The following is a 14885-nucleotide window of genomic DNA, read 5'->3' as shown; positions in this document are numbered from 1 at the left end:
TCCAATTTATCTGCCTTTGGAGGGGCCCGACCCCTAGGTTGGGAACCACTGGACTAAACTAGCCAACTGTATAAAGTAGTATAAACTAGCTAACTGTATATAAAGTAGTATAAACTAGTTAACTGTATATAAAGTAGTGTAAACTAGCTAACTGTATATAAAGTAGTATAAACTAGCCAACTGTATATAAAGTAGCATAAACTAGCCAACTGTATATAAAGTAGTATAAACTAGCTAACTGTATATAAAGTAGTATAAACTAGCCAACTGTATATAAAGTAGTATAAACTAGCTAACTGTATATAAAGTAGTATAATAGCTAACTGTATATAAAGTAGTATAAACTAGCTAACTGTATATAAAGTAGTGTAATAGCTAACTGTATATAAAATAGTATAAACTAGCTAACTGTATATAAAGTAGTATAAACTAGCCAACTGTATATAAAGTAGTATAAACTAGCTAACTGTATATAAAGTAGTATAAACTAGCCAACTGTATATAAAGTAGTATAAACTAGCTAACTGTATATAAAGTAGTATAAACTAGCCAACTGTATATAAAGTAGTATAAACTAGCTAACTGTATATAAAGTAGTGTAAACTAGCTAACTGTATATAAAGTAATGTAAACTAGCTAACTGTATATAAAGTAGTATAAACTAGCTAACTGTATATAAAGTAGTATAAACTAGCTCCACCTCCAGCAGCTACAACAGTAACATGCTGCTCTAACATATAATATAATAATATATCAGTCAGAGGAACCAAACCACTACTTTTACTGTAATACTGCATACTACATCACTCATAATACTGCAGTACTTTTACTGTAATACTGCATACTACATCACTCATAATACTGCAGTACTTTTACTGAAGTATATGATCTGAGACTTTGTGTAGAATGTTTTCACATTCGGCTGCTGGAGGAATAAAGTTAATCTGTGCTCGCCTCAAATTTGAGATTGGAGCATGATTTTATGACATCACAACCAGTATGGAAGCCAATTACGGTCTGTAAGCAAATCAGTTCAACTTCTGATTTATTTTCAGCATTTTTATATATTCTGGCTTTTTTAATGTTGATGAAGTGGTATAGAAGTACATGAACAATATACTGCAGCTGCTTTCCTGCTTCAATAATCTCATGACTCGTGGAATAAATGAAAAAAAAAAGTTTTATTTGTTAGTGCTGTGTAATTGAGTGCTACATACATACAGGTAATCTTAGCATGAATGTACACATACTGTACGTCGCCACAAAGTTTTTTTTCTTTTTCCTTTTTTGTTTTTTTTCCCCCAAACATCATTCACATAAACTACAATACAATTTGAAAAAGCTATAGGAGGGAACAGTGCTGTGAGGAAGGGTGGTTGAGGAGGAGGGAGGAGGGAGAAGGGAGGAAGGGAGGAGGGGCGGGTGGAGCACCAGTTCCCAGGGACAGAAACACAGGAACTAACACAGCAAGCATGCAGAGACCAAGAGACACCAGGGTCTGACGGGTTGTTTTCTTCTTTTTTTCCTTTTTTTAAAAAAAACAAACAAACTAGAACTGAACAGAAGAGGGGAGATGATGGTGTGTGGGTGGGTGAACTAGTGCACAACCTTTTTCATTTTATTTCCAAAGTGAAGTTAACTATCAGCTGAAAAGCAAAAAAAAAAAAAAAAATCTTGTCATTTGTGCTTATAGGTGCGATTTCCTCTCCTTTACGCCCCCTGCCTGTTGGATATAAGATGATGTTTTAAAACCCAAAATCAATTACGATGTCACTTGTTTTTTTATACTTGTTTTTTTGAGTGCAGCTACAATTTACATTGACTCCACTGTGTTCTCAGATTGGTCCGTTACTGTTACATAACTCTATAATAATAATATTAATACTACACGGGACAAACGCACCACTGGACAGTCTCCCTTACTAACACTTACTACTATATCATTGCTGCTGAGCTGGAATTCTTTGGCTTTGAACATACACTTGTATTATTATTATTGTTATTATTATTGTTATAACATGTTAAATCTACTGTCAGCACTATACAGTATGTGAGGTCCTGTTAAGTTTTAGCCTGCACCTGGAGTGTTGTTTTCTTTTCCCATTATGCACATGGGCTGATGTGTCAGCACCAATTAACAAGTCCTTAAAGTCCTTAGGGGAATTGTTGCTCTTTGCAAATATGAACAATTGTAACCCGGAGACCATTTTACAAGTTATTTGTGCGGATTGTTTTCTTTTGTGTTTTTTGGCCTTTAAAAAAAAAGTTGACTTTGACTCTGCCAGATGTGTAAAAAGTTAACATAAAATGCAACCGCACCTACCCACAAGGCCCTGGTCTCTCGCTCTAGGAATTATAGATGTCCGTATTAATTTAAAGAATACAAATTAAAAAAATATTAAACAGACGTGAAGCAATTAAAAAAAGAAAAAAACATACAGTACTTGTCACTTTAAGTTCAGTTGTTCTTAAAGTATTGTAATGCTGGATTCAGAGAGAATAAAATAAAATATAATATGATGGCTGATGGTGACCGGCCATCTGACCTCGCATTATGATGATGATGATGGTGGACAGACAGAGAAAGCAGAAGAGGCAGAGGAGGTGTGGTGGCCCTTGCTTTAAGGCCGAAACAAAGCAAAAAAATAAAACAATTTAAAAAACCAGAGTATAAAATGTTACTTCCTCCTTTTGTATTAAATAGTTTTCAATACTGCACTCAAACTGTGAATCAAGAGTGAACGAGAGGGAGGGAGGAGGGGAGGAAAGGGATGAACAGAATATTTGACAAAAAAAAAAAAAAAAGAATAACGGTGATCGCAGCTGACTTATAAACCAACTGGTGTTCAAGGCTCCTTAGAATCTCAAAGCATTCGAAGAGGAAGGCGTCATTCGCTCCTGGTATATAAACCCCACCCTGACAGACACAACAAGTAACAGGAAAAAACAGTATCAATAATTCTTTCAAAAAACATGGAAAAACATGAAACATGAGGTGCAGGTTCATCCTGCTTAAAAAGAACAAAACGAAAACGGCTCTCTGAGAGGCCCGCAAGGTTAGTAAATGTTTGTTTTGTTTTGTTTTTTTAAAAAGGCGCAGGTCTGTCGAAACATTTCTAATAATACAATTGTCTTCAGTCTGCGTTTCCCTGTTTGAATACCATTTACATTCACACACACACACTTACACACGTTGCTCTTTGAGATTCCCTGCAAAAACATACCGATACAATCACTAACATGGACTACAAAAAAAACAACAAAAAAAAGCATTTGTCAAAACATTTCACATGGTAAAAAGTAGCAAGAATACAAAAAACTGTTCTTCAATACGTTTCCTTTTTTTTTCTTTTTGTTTTTTAAGAAAGACAATAATTTCAGACTCGTCTGGCTAAATACACTCAAGTCACATACATCCATAGTATGTACAGGCTGATAGAGGAAGTGTACGGTGCACAGTCTAACAGCGCTGAGATCTGCAGGAATATGACAGGTATATTAGTGTAAAATATATATTTCTATATACTGGATGTCTATACTGAAGAGTGAGACTGCTGTTAACCATTATGAGTTGGTTTTAAAAAAGTTCACGATAAGCTTCAGCTGGTCGGTTCGGGAAGGGGTACTGCTTCTTATTTGTGTTTTAGTTGAAAAATCATGGCTGGCACATACACTCACACACATTTTTATCATCCATATTATTTCACTGTTGGACAATAAATGCCCCAAACTTCTCCACACTGTTTCCCTTCCCTGTGATCGAAGGGAGAAAAAAAAAGTTTCTAAATTGAGGAGGCTTCATTCATAAAAACTTGGGAGTGGTGCAGAGGCTGGAGGAGGGGGGTTAGATTGAGACTATTAAGCTTTAAAAAATAAAGTTACATTTAAAAAAAATAAAAGTTGCTGTATTGCTGCTGGAAGTTAAATCATCCGTCACACGACCAAAGACAAATATGTGTGAGTGCATGTCAAACTCTCCAGTCTTCTGATGCTAAACAGCGACGGGGCTGAGGCAGGAAGAGGAGGAAGGAGAAGAATGATGGATGGAAACTGAGGAAGGAGGGGAGGGGGGTGGGGGTGTCATTGGAGAAAGAGAGAGAGAGAGGAAAGAGAAAAAGGATCTCCTTCTGGTGGTTAGTGAGTTGAGACTTGACCATACTTACTTCTAAACTATTAAAAAAAACACAACAAATACACAAAACAATGACTTTCTGATTTTGGATCATTTCAAATATTCTTGCTTTCTAAGAAAAAGGGAGGAAGCAAGTACTTTCTACATTTATCTGCAGTATGGCACCTGTGTCTGTATGTGACAGACAGACTAGGCTGGCAGTAAGTAAGTATGACTGATGGCAGTTCACTGCTATCAGCTGTGAAAACCAGGTTTAAGAAGGAAAGGTGTGATGAGAAGAAGGAAAGAGCAGGGAGAGAATATAAATGCATGGAATAACAGGGTTGGAGTATTAAGGAATATATAGGAGTATTTAGGAAGGTTTAGTAGAGCAACAAAGACCTGATGTGGAACTGGTGGGAATCAATGCAGTAATAAAACCCAGGACAGTCCTGCAGATGTGGTGAAAGTCGCCTACGATGGATAAACAAGAAAGAGGATTTGTTTTTTGTTGTTGTTCTTGGAAATAAAGTCAGAGGGTTTATATGCACTGTGGCACAGGGTAACCCCCGCCGTCTGCCGTGTGCTGCACTGTGTGATCCTGCAACGAGCCCAAGTCACTGAAGCGCTCGCCGCACCAAACGCACTTGAACTGGCCCTCTCTAGAGTGCGTGCTCTGGTGTTTGATCATGTGCTCACGCTGTTTGAAGCCCTTGTTGCAGTGGTCGCACTTGTACGGCTTCTCTCCCGTGTGCACGCGTCGGTGTCTGTTCAGGTCCGACGAGTATTTGAAACGTTTCTCGCAGTCGGGACACTTGAGCGGCTTTTCCCGAGACGGATCGCAGCGGTGTTGGACGAATTCGGAGGAGGAGAGGAAGCGGCGGTCGCACAGAGAGCACTTGAGGGGCTTCTCCTGGCAGTGAGAGTTCTGATGGCGCTGCAACGTGGAGCTCTTCTTGTAGCCCTTGCCGCAGACGTCGCACTTGTACGGCTTGTCGGGCGAGGAGTTGGACGTCTCGCCGCACTTGTGCCTGAGCAGCTCTCCTGACTGGCTGAATTCCTTCTGGCATGAGGCGCACTTGAACAGGTTGTCCATGCCGTGGACGTGCTGGTGGTAGAGGAGGTGAGAGGGCTGCATGAAGCCCTTGTCGCACAGGTTGCATTTGAACGGTCGGTCAGTGGGGTCTTTGTGTGTGCGGCGGTGGCGCACCAGTGCATACTGCTGCTTGAAGCTCATTTGACACTCGTCACAGTGAAAAGGACGCTCTTCCGAGTGTGTGCGTTCGTGTTGGCGAAGGTCAGACGGCCGCTTGAAACCCTTTCCGCAAGTGGCACAGCGGAACGGCCGGGAACCCTGCGGGTGGCAGGGGTGGTGGAGGAGCTCCGACGACTCCTTGAAGTGCAGCTCGCATAAGTTGCACTTGAACAGGTGCTCGCCGGAGTGCACGTACATGTGGCGCACGAGGTGGGAGCGGTGCTTGAAACTCTTTTCGCAAACGGCGCATTTGAATGGGCGCTCGTTGCTGTGTGTTCGCTGGTGGTGCTGGAGGTGCGACGACTGGCTGAAGGCCTTGTCGCACGTGTCACATTTAAAGGGCTTCTCTCCTGTGTGCACCCTCTCGTGCCGCGTGAGCTCCGAGAGGTGTTTGAAGCCCTTCTGGCAAACGGAGCATTTGTACGGCCGGTCTCGGGCCGAGGGGAAAGGTAGGATGGACGAGCTGCTGCTGGCTGACGCCCCGTCGCTGTTGGACTGCTGGGGGTTTGAGTTGGGTGTCACATTGCCAGAAGAACCGGGCCGGTAGGTCTTCTCGCATATTGAACACTTCATCGGATTTGAGCTGTTGTGGGACGTGTGGTGCTGGGCTAGAGAGGTGAGCAAAGAGAAGCCCATCTTACACACCCCACACACAAAAGGCTTCTGTTCCACCTGAACACACTGGTGCTCGAGCAAGTCCGTGGCCTGGTGAAAGATCTTCATGCACTGGGTGCACTGGAACGACCTGTCCTGACTCACCATGCACTGGTGCTCATGAGGGTTCGCGAGGTGGGAGATATCGTGTCCACAGGCTCCACACTTGTGTCCCTCTGTCCCTACCTGCAGGGAGGTCTGCTGGGCCTGGGCGGGGTGTTGCTGCTGACTGTGCTGCCCACCTCCGTGTTGCTGACTCCCGCCATGCTGCTGGCCGTGCTGTCCATGCTGAGCGTGTTGCTGCTGTAGAGACGTGGCGTCCGGCTGCAGTACGATACCATACACGGCGCAGCCCAGTGCGTTCTCAGCTCCCGGAGCAATGGTGTGGACGACTGGAGGTGGAGCAACGGCATGTTGCTGCCAAGCCTCTGTCATGCGGGCTCGGGTGTAGGGATTCAATTTGGCTGCTGGCGTGGCCCAACTAAGAGGGAAAAAAGGAGATTGACAGATAATTTAAATGATTTATTTAAACAGGTAGTCTCATTGAGATATGAACCTCTTTTTCAAGAGAGCTTTTGTACAAGAAGTTTAGACATATAAATAGGTCCAGCCTTAGATTGTTCTGAAGCTCTAAATCATTGATCAAGTTCAGTGAGTACAAGATGTACAAATAATGTTAAAATATCCTGAGAGCTAACATTATAGATGTAGTATTTGAATGTTATTAATAAACAAAGATAACTGGGGAGTTTTCCCGATAAAGCTTTATAGATAAAACAACATACAATGCCTCTACATTCTATCTGTTTGCAATGGTGAATAAGACGTTTATCACCTGTTACAGAGCATAGTGCATGGTGATACACACAATCAAGAGGCTTTAGGGTAGAGGGTTAGGCATGCATATATAAAATATCACCACAATCAAGCAAAGTCAAAGTTGTTCATTGTATTATTGTACAATTGTATTGTAAATAATAAGCTAAGAGTGTCTGAGTGTAGCGAAGGAGAAAGAAGAAGAAAAAAACTTACTCCATTTAAGCAGTTGACAGTGGAGAGCTGAAGGGTTGCCTGGAGAAGGAGCTGCGACAGAGAAGGAGCTGCGACGGAGGATATGAGGAGAGCACTGATGATTGTGGAGAGATGGAAGAAAATCTACACCTTCCACTTTATTCTTGACCTTCAGGTGCTATCTGTATGAAAAGGAAAGTCAAGGTGAGTTAAAATATCAATGAGTACCAACAGTGTATTTGGATTTGAGCTACAGGACTCCAGCTGTATGTTGCATCTCCAACATCCACTGTGATGACGACAGATCACAGCCAAGAAAAAAGAAAAACTTTTCTAAACAGCAAAATAGCTTTTATAATATTACAACACCAACTTTAGCAAACCAGTTATCACTTGTCTGAATACATGCAGCAGAAACTGTAGATTAGTATTGGCCCTATGTATCCTGTTGGTAATGTTGCAATAGCTAGACTATACAAAAAGCCTTCCTGACAAATGATCAGAGCAGATTGTTCACACCTGTTCATAGAGCAATCCTGACAGGAGATTAATAGGTGACAACACTTACAAGTGATCATGAAAAAACTTGTTTACATAGAGCATATTCATCACCCGAAAGGCATTAAGTTATATATATATATGGATTGGGGGGGCCTGGACAGTATAATAAGTCATTTGAACTGTTCTGACATGGCTTAAAAGCGTCAAAATCCTATGAAACGTGATTATAAAAAACAGCTTTACTCTAAGATGTGCAATATCTGTGGGCTCAGAAGCACACAGAGCAAGCGAGCTCTCATTTACATACACACTTGACCACTAATAATTAACTCGTCTGTTTAAATCTTTATAATATTGGTCATGTTGTTCCTCCCCTTTCATTGCAGAAATCCAAATGCTCAACGCGGTGGAAGAAAAAAAAAAGAAAAAAAGGGCAGCGTCTGCGCATCATAACGTTATTCGTCTCCAGGCAAAGATCACTGTAGCCGCGACAGGTTAGCTAGCCTAGCCGCTACCTGCTAACGTTACCGGGCTAGCCCCGGGGAAAACAACACGTTCGTTAGTTAATGCTGCGTGTAAACTTAGTATTTACGTACCATAAGCTTCCACAGTATTCCCGATAAATTGCCAGTCAGTCGTGGGTGAGCTAGTATCCCCTGAAATAACGCCAGGTCCGCTCTTCACATCCGCACACGGAGCTCGGAGGCTCTCTTGTTCGAGCTCTGTGGCTCCGGGGGCCGAAAAAAATGGGATTTGCGGTTCATTAAAATGAGGGAAAATTCTCCCGCGGCCTCCCAAAATCCCCCCATAAACCTCACAGTTTCACAAAATGCATTTATTTAGCTCCTAGGGCTTCCGGTCGGCTCGAAAAAAAGCTATGCATTTTGTTATAAATTGGTAGCTAGCTGTCGGCTAGCTTTCTGATCTCCTGCCCGCGCACGGGAACATGAATAAAGCAAGAGTTAACCCACACACACACACACAAACACACACACCCGGAACCATGGGTGTGTGTGTGCGTGTGTGTATGTGGTGGCTTTAATGTAACAAAAAAAATAATAAATAAGTATTCCCATTAACTACATGTATTCATCGTTTGCAATAAGGGAAATAATATATTTGAGACCGTTTATAAATGGAAACTGGCTCTTAAACAACAGCGGCCTTTTCACCTAGCTCTTTTAAAACTTGGCAGTATATGATATGCTTTTTTTGTGACAAATTAAGGAATTTCAGAGAATAATTGAAGCCAACAGATAGCTGTAGACAAAATCCTTCACACCTTTTATGCAATGCTGTACACATTTTTTTTACCAAACATCTAAAAAGGAGAACTGATAGCGCCGGGGATTTTGTTTCGGTGGGACCTAAATGATCGTAACAACCCGTATGTTTATACCAGAAGCGCCAGGAGATTAGTTGAAGTTAAGATGCTTAGCAAACATATTTCTTTCTCCAGTTTAGTTTCAGTATTTACTCTGTTGTTTCCCGTTTGCTAAGATTGTATTTGTTTTAGCCTTCCCATTTAATCATTGTTAATGACTGGTGTGTGTTCACATAGCAGTGGTTCATCATGTTAGTCGGCTACAGCAGCAGCTCGGAGGAGGAAAGTGAAGTGACCACTGATTCAAACACCAGTTTGTCCCGAAAGTATCAAGAGGAAGATGATGGTGACGACGACTGCCCAGTGAGGAAGAAAGCCAAAATGAAGGAACCGGTTCCTAAAACAAGGTGTGTGTGTGTGTTTGTGTAGGTATTGAGGAGGGTTCACAGTGCAACACAGAGCATTTTTACATCTCAGCAGATTAATGAGAGTAATAATTATTTTATATTGTAGTGGCTGTTTGATAAATATTCATAACATCTGATGTCCTTCCTGACACATTTAGTTGTTAGTAATCAAATGAAATCTCAGGCTGGGGATAATTTGTGAATATATATCATATCATGAATCAGTATGAAAACACAGGACTATCCATTCAATCTCAGAGTTTAGTGTTTAGTATTAAAGGACGGGTTCACACTTGTTTAAGTATGTCCTAAAACAACAGTCAGGACTCCAACATGGTATTCTTGCTGTAATTATTCCTCCTGTTCATACTGGCCATGAGAAGTGTATCTACATTTGTTATTCTCTGACTGTTTTGACATAATGTACTTACAATGTAAGTGATGGAGGAAAATCCACAGCCCTCCTTCTATGCAAAAATGTATTTAAAAGTTTATCTGAAGCTAATATGAAGCTTCAGCTGTCCAAAATGATCAATCAAGTCTTCTATGTTTCAATGTTACAGTCTTTGAAACAAATCCTGATCCAATATGTCTGGAGGGGATCTTTCAGTAACCAGCACCTTTCTTCTGTTGTAGGATAAGAGTTTTTAAACCACACTGCTGCTGATTATCATTTTGTTAACTGAGTAAACCTCTGTGTTTCCCGCAGGCTGCCTGTCCCTGGTGATTTGTTGGCCATGTATCCAGAGGAGGAGGATCCACAGACTGATGACAGCTCTCTTCATGGCGGACGCATCCGCTCCTTCAAACACGAGAGAGGAAACTGGGCCACATATGTTTATTTTCCGTGTAAGACTTGTTCATAGTATTGCTGATGTCACACGTGTCTGACTGCAGTTTATTGTTACTGTATCATTTATTTAACTAGAGCTCTTGCGTTTATGTCTCCTCCTCACATCAGACAATCCTGAGGAGGAGTTTCTGGAGCTGCTGGATGAGCTGCTGTTGGCAGCAGGGGCCCACGGTGTAGCTTTGAACCCGCAGGAAGAGTTCCATCTCAGCCTGTCTCAGACGGTGGTGCTGAGACATCACTGGATTCAACCTTTCATACAGAGCCTCAGGACAGGCCTGGCACACTGTAAAAGGTTATCTGAGCTACTACACACACACTCACCCTCAAACAATGATTTAACCATTTTTAAAATTTAAAGATTGACAAAGAAATGTTTTCTAAAATGTTAAATGTCCTATTTACACCACCTGTCATCAGTTATGAAACATTTAACTTCCACTCACATCTGGAATGTATAGGAGCACTGCAGTTATTGGTAAAGTATAAGCACAGTAATAATAATAATAATCAACTTTATATATATATATATAGCACTTTTCTTAAGTGTTACAAAGTGTTTTAAAGAATGAGATAAAACCAACCAAAGCAAATACAAATAAGGCTACAAGTTAAAGACAGAGGCACATACATAATAGTACATGATGTATTAAGTAATAATAAAATGCACAGAAGTAAAAACAGTAAAAGAATAAGATCAGTACCAGTATGAAGGGAGGACAGACAATAAGATACAAAAACTTCAGCTGCTCTGGAGTAATAAGAATACTTGAAAGATCTGAATCTGAAGCTCAGCATGGTGTAACTTTCATTCCAGCTGACAACTGCTTCATTCTCTTGTTGTCAGATTGGCGTGCTCAGCGGGGAGACTGAAGGTCTATTGTAACGCCGAGAAGACAAGGTACACTCAAAACCAAATGCAATTGTCTTTGCTTTCATAATGCGCCTGTTTCATGCTTGACTGTACGTGTCTCTGTCCGCCTGTCTGTCCCCTGCAGGACGTTCCTGGGAATGGAAGTGCTAACGGGTCACGCTCAGTTGTTGGACCTGGTGAAAGCGGTGGACAGGACGATGACGGAGTTCCGACTGGATACTTTCTATAAGGTGTGCTGGACACACACGTACATACTGTCACGTGTCAGATCTGGAGCTGGACCAGTTTGTGTGTGTTCCTTGTGTCACTGGGTGGAAATGTTTAGCATTTAGTGAGTAGTCATATATATATATATTAAGATTATATTAGGTAAGATTAAGTGGATATTGCGTGGAATATATTGTCATTTACTAGCTCTTAACAATTTTCCAGTCTTAAAAAAAATATGACCACATCAGTCACAACCATTGGCAGTCCTTGTCTTTTTATTTCCCTGGATTTACCTTCATAATCCAGCAGCATTCCCTCTCTTTAGGCTCCATCTTTCCACATCAGTCTGGCCTGGTGCGTTGGGGACTTCACAGCGCAGATGGAGAAATGCATTCAGGAGCTGCAGGTACTCGAACACACCGTATCTGTGCGTCTTAGCATTCAACCCTCAGTCTGGGGTAGCTAGACCAATATTATCAATAAATTGGCTTATTACAGATATAGATTAGCTGATATGTAGCAAGAAAACGGCACAAAAAACACCAAAGATACAACGTGCGATATTTTAGAAATAGTGTCATTACATCTTTTGTCCACCAGAGAGCACTAACAAGACTTTCTTCTGTAAAATGTCCCAGTCTAAATATTTCTTTGTCATAATTCTTGGAGCTAATTTAAGGGCTTCTCATGAAAAAAAGGAACATCCGTCTATATCTTTATCACATATTTAAACCCTTAAATATAGGTATTGGCCAAAAAACGCCCAAGATAACAATCTACACATCATTCGTTAATAAGTATCTGATTCTTTTGACCGCTCAGGGTCTGGTTGACCACCATGAAGAGGGAGCATTCACGCTGAGGCTGGACTGTGCTGAGCTTCGCTGCAGGACAGGAAACAAGACATTCCGCTTCCCTCTAGAGTCCTAAAACCTGCACACGTATACAGGATGTGTTATCCTGACCACTGGAACCTTTACTTTTTTAGCTGCAATACAGAGGGAGCAACAGGAGTGATGCACAGACATTATCAGATCAGCATACTGTTGAGTTACATGCAAGTCTTGTGTCTAAAGGAAATTGTGACAAACACTTCACAAACCACAAAGACTCACCAGGTTCAATACAACAGTTATAAATCTGATGACTATTTTCTTGATTAGTTGAGTAATAAATGAAATCATGAAATATTTGCTTGCCAGTATCCCTTCAATATCTCCAAATATCTGTTTTTGTCTGACCAACAGTCCAAAAACCCCAAAATGTCAAAAGACAATCAACAATGTTTTGTACGGTTGTTTGTAATGTTTTCATATTTAAATAAAAGTTTCTACTGTTTTTACACCTTTGTGTTGTTTGTGCATGAGACAGTTCCAGTACTAATGTTAGGGGTAATGTTCCCAATACAGAGACGCTAACGTGCAACTGAAAACAAGTCTTTGTAGAATTATGATGCATGTGTGAGAAGCTGCACATTTAAGGGGTGTCATGAAACCCACAACGAAAAGGAAGTGTGGATTTACTGAAACCTCACTGAGTTTCTCCTAACATGCAGTGACAGACGCACTTTATCTCACCAGCACACACACACACACACACAGAGGAGGAAATTTATCATCACATCACAACTATGATATGGCCCAGTGGCGGTTTTTGCTATGGGCAAAGTGGGCAACCGCCCAGGGCGCAATCTACTTGGGGGCGCACGAGCGCTCTCAAAAAAAAGAAAAAGAAAAAAAAAGTCCGTCCGACTCTTCAAAAAAAGAAAAGCGTGTCCTCAAAAACAAAAATCGCCAGTTTTCTAGACTAATACCGCTCATTTCCACATCAAGTTGGTGCAGTGGGCGATAAGGCGCCCCTACTATCACGTCAACTTGCTGCTGAGAGTCATGTATACAGGTTGTGTGTGTCAGAAGAAAAGACAAAGGGGAGGGAGGAGGATCAACTTGCGACTGCAGAGGCTGTGAGCAGGTTGCAAGTGAGTTTCAGGGGTCGTCCACACGGAGACACTTTTAGGTTTAAACGCTGATGTTTTGCATCGTTTTGGCCGATCGTCCAAATGAATACTGTAAACGCATTGCCTGAAAACAAAGCTTTCTGAAACCTGGTCCCAGGGTAAAAAAATCGCAAACGCAGCCCTTGAGTGTTCGTGTGGATGGTGAAGACGCATACCTGCATTTCGATCATGTCATCGCCACACCCCTCGAGCTTAGCCTTCCACTGTGATAACATACAGTCAACAGATACAGCCTCAGCCATGGATGTACATCCAAGGCTTTAACTTATCTTAACTTATCTTATATACAGTCTATGGGCTTTAATAGGCTACCCTCATTCTCAGAGGAAAAGCAAGGGGGGAGAGGGGCGGGGGATACACTGTCCTGTGATGATTATGATCCTAGGCCTCCAATGCTTCAAATATATAGTAATACATTTATAAAATGAATACAGACCCGTTATAGCTACATGTAAGTTATTGGGTTATGTGAAAATGCAATAAATGAATAAATAACTTTACACCTGCACGTTCATGTGGTCAAGCACTCCCTGATAGCAATCTAATCACTCAGAAAACATTTTAATGCCAGTTGTAAAAAGGGTGAAAGTCTGTCAGATTACGTTAATCATTAGTATTTTTCATTTGTTTATTTTATTTTATGCATTTGTATGATGACGGATGTGTGTAATTTACTTTGGTGTTTACATACTATATTTCATTTATTTATCTTATTTTTTGTGTGATGAAGGATTTGTGGGGAGGGGCGCCGATAGTCGGTCCGCCCAGGGCGCAAAACTAGCCAGGACCGCCTCTGATATGGCCCTTATCATAATGAGTCACTCACACTTGGGGCTATGTTTCGTTTTAGGGGAAATAGATGCAAGTTTAGAGAAAGACTGGACGAGATATTTACGAGAACTTGCAGCATTTACCAATTTAGGATTTTCTCTAAGGTACGAACAAAGTTTACGAGTGGTGCAGTTGTGGTTGACTAATGGCTGTGTGCTAACTAGATCATGTCTTAATAAGGGGAGACAAGCTCCTCCTGGCTCCACTTGTTTGCAACCTGACTAATGGATTGTGTCCTTATCATTAATTTGAAGACATTTTGACTTCTAATCTATAAATTCCACTTCAGAATCCATAATCATGGGGACATTACCCTATTTGACAATGTAGGCATGATATCAGTCATTTAAATTGGCAATTGGAACTTTGATATAATGCCAGTTTATAATATCAATATCAATGATTGAAACTACAAAATGACTTGTCCAGTTACTTTTTTACAATGCAAAGTGACTGAATCCATCATTTACACTACTAAATAAAATGTGTTTCTGTTGATCTACTTCTGAGAACAGGACCTCAACCTCAGAGCTCATCAAGTTCCTCTTCTTAGTCTTTGGTGCCATTTCCATGAATGGAGCTTCTCTACAACTGTGCCAGACACCTCACCTTATATGGTATTCTGAGGGTGTCAGTTACGCTAATTTACTAATCTCAAGAACATGCGCTTCTTTAGAACAGTTGGGATTCATCATGTTTACGACTGTTTGGTGAATCTGACGTGGCACACTTGTACAGGTCCACCTCACTAAAAAAGTAAGAGAAATTTAAGACAATACAAACATTTTCTTGCACCTGCCCCATTCATTCTTAAAAAGAAAAGTTAACTCCAGAAAAAAA

General features: G+C 41.1%; 2 protein-coding genes across 2 annotated transcripts; one reads left to right on the top strand and one right to left on the bottom strand.

Annotated features, from left to right (window-relative positions):
* Positions 1 to 4638: 4638 nt before the first annotated feature.
* On the bottom strand, positions 4639 to 8482 carry znf319b (zinc finger protein 319b). The gene is made up of 3 exons (XM_053319256.1): positions 8129 to 8482; positions 7053 to 7213; positions 4639 to 6501 (listed from the first exon to the last, which is right to left on the bottom strand). The coding sequence occupies exons 2-3, from the start codon at positions 7055 to 7057 to the stop codon at positions 4653 to 4655; spliced, it is 1854 nt and encodes a 617-aa protein (XP_053175231.1). The 5' UTR covers positions 7058 to 7213; positions 8129 to 8482; the 3' UTR covers positions 4639 to 4652.
* A 476-nt stretch (positions 8483 to 8958) lies between these two features.
* On the top strand, positions 8959 to 12463 carry usb1 (U6 snRNA biogenesis 1). Its single transcript, XM_053319266.1, has 7 exons — positions 8959 to 9263; positions 9973 to 10112; positions 10225 to 10408; positions 10961 to 11014; positions 11112 to 11217; positions 11523 to 11603; positions 12020 to 12463. The coding sequence occupies exons 1-7, from the start codon at positions 9106 to 9108 to the stop codon at positions 12125 to 12127; spliced, it is 831 nt and encodes a 276-aa protein (XP_053175241.1). The 5' UTR covers positions 8959 to 9105; the 3' UTR covers positions 12128 to 12463.
* The last annotated feature ends 2422 nt before the right edge of the window (positions 12464 to 14885 follow it).

The sequence above is a fragment of the Scomber japonicus genome, chromosome 5 (genome assembly GCF_027409825.1).
Source record: "Scomber japonicus isolate fScoJap1 chromosome 5, fScoJap1.pri, whole genome shotgun sequence".
Taxonomy (NCBI): Eukaryota; Metazoa; Chordata; class Actinopteri; order Scombriformes; family Scombridae; genus Scomber; species Scomber japonicus.
This window is presented reverse-complemented; position numbering and strand designations above follow the sequence as displayed.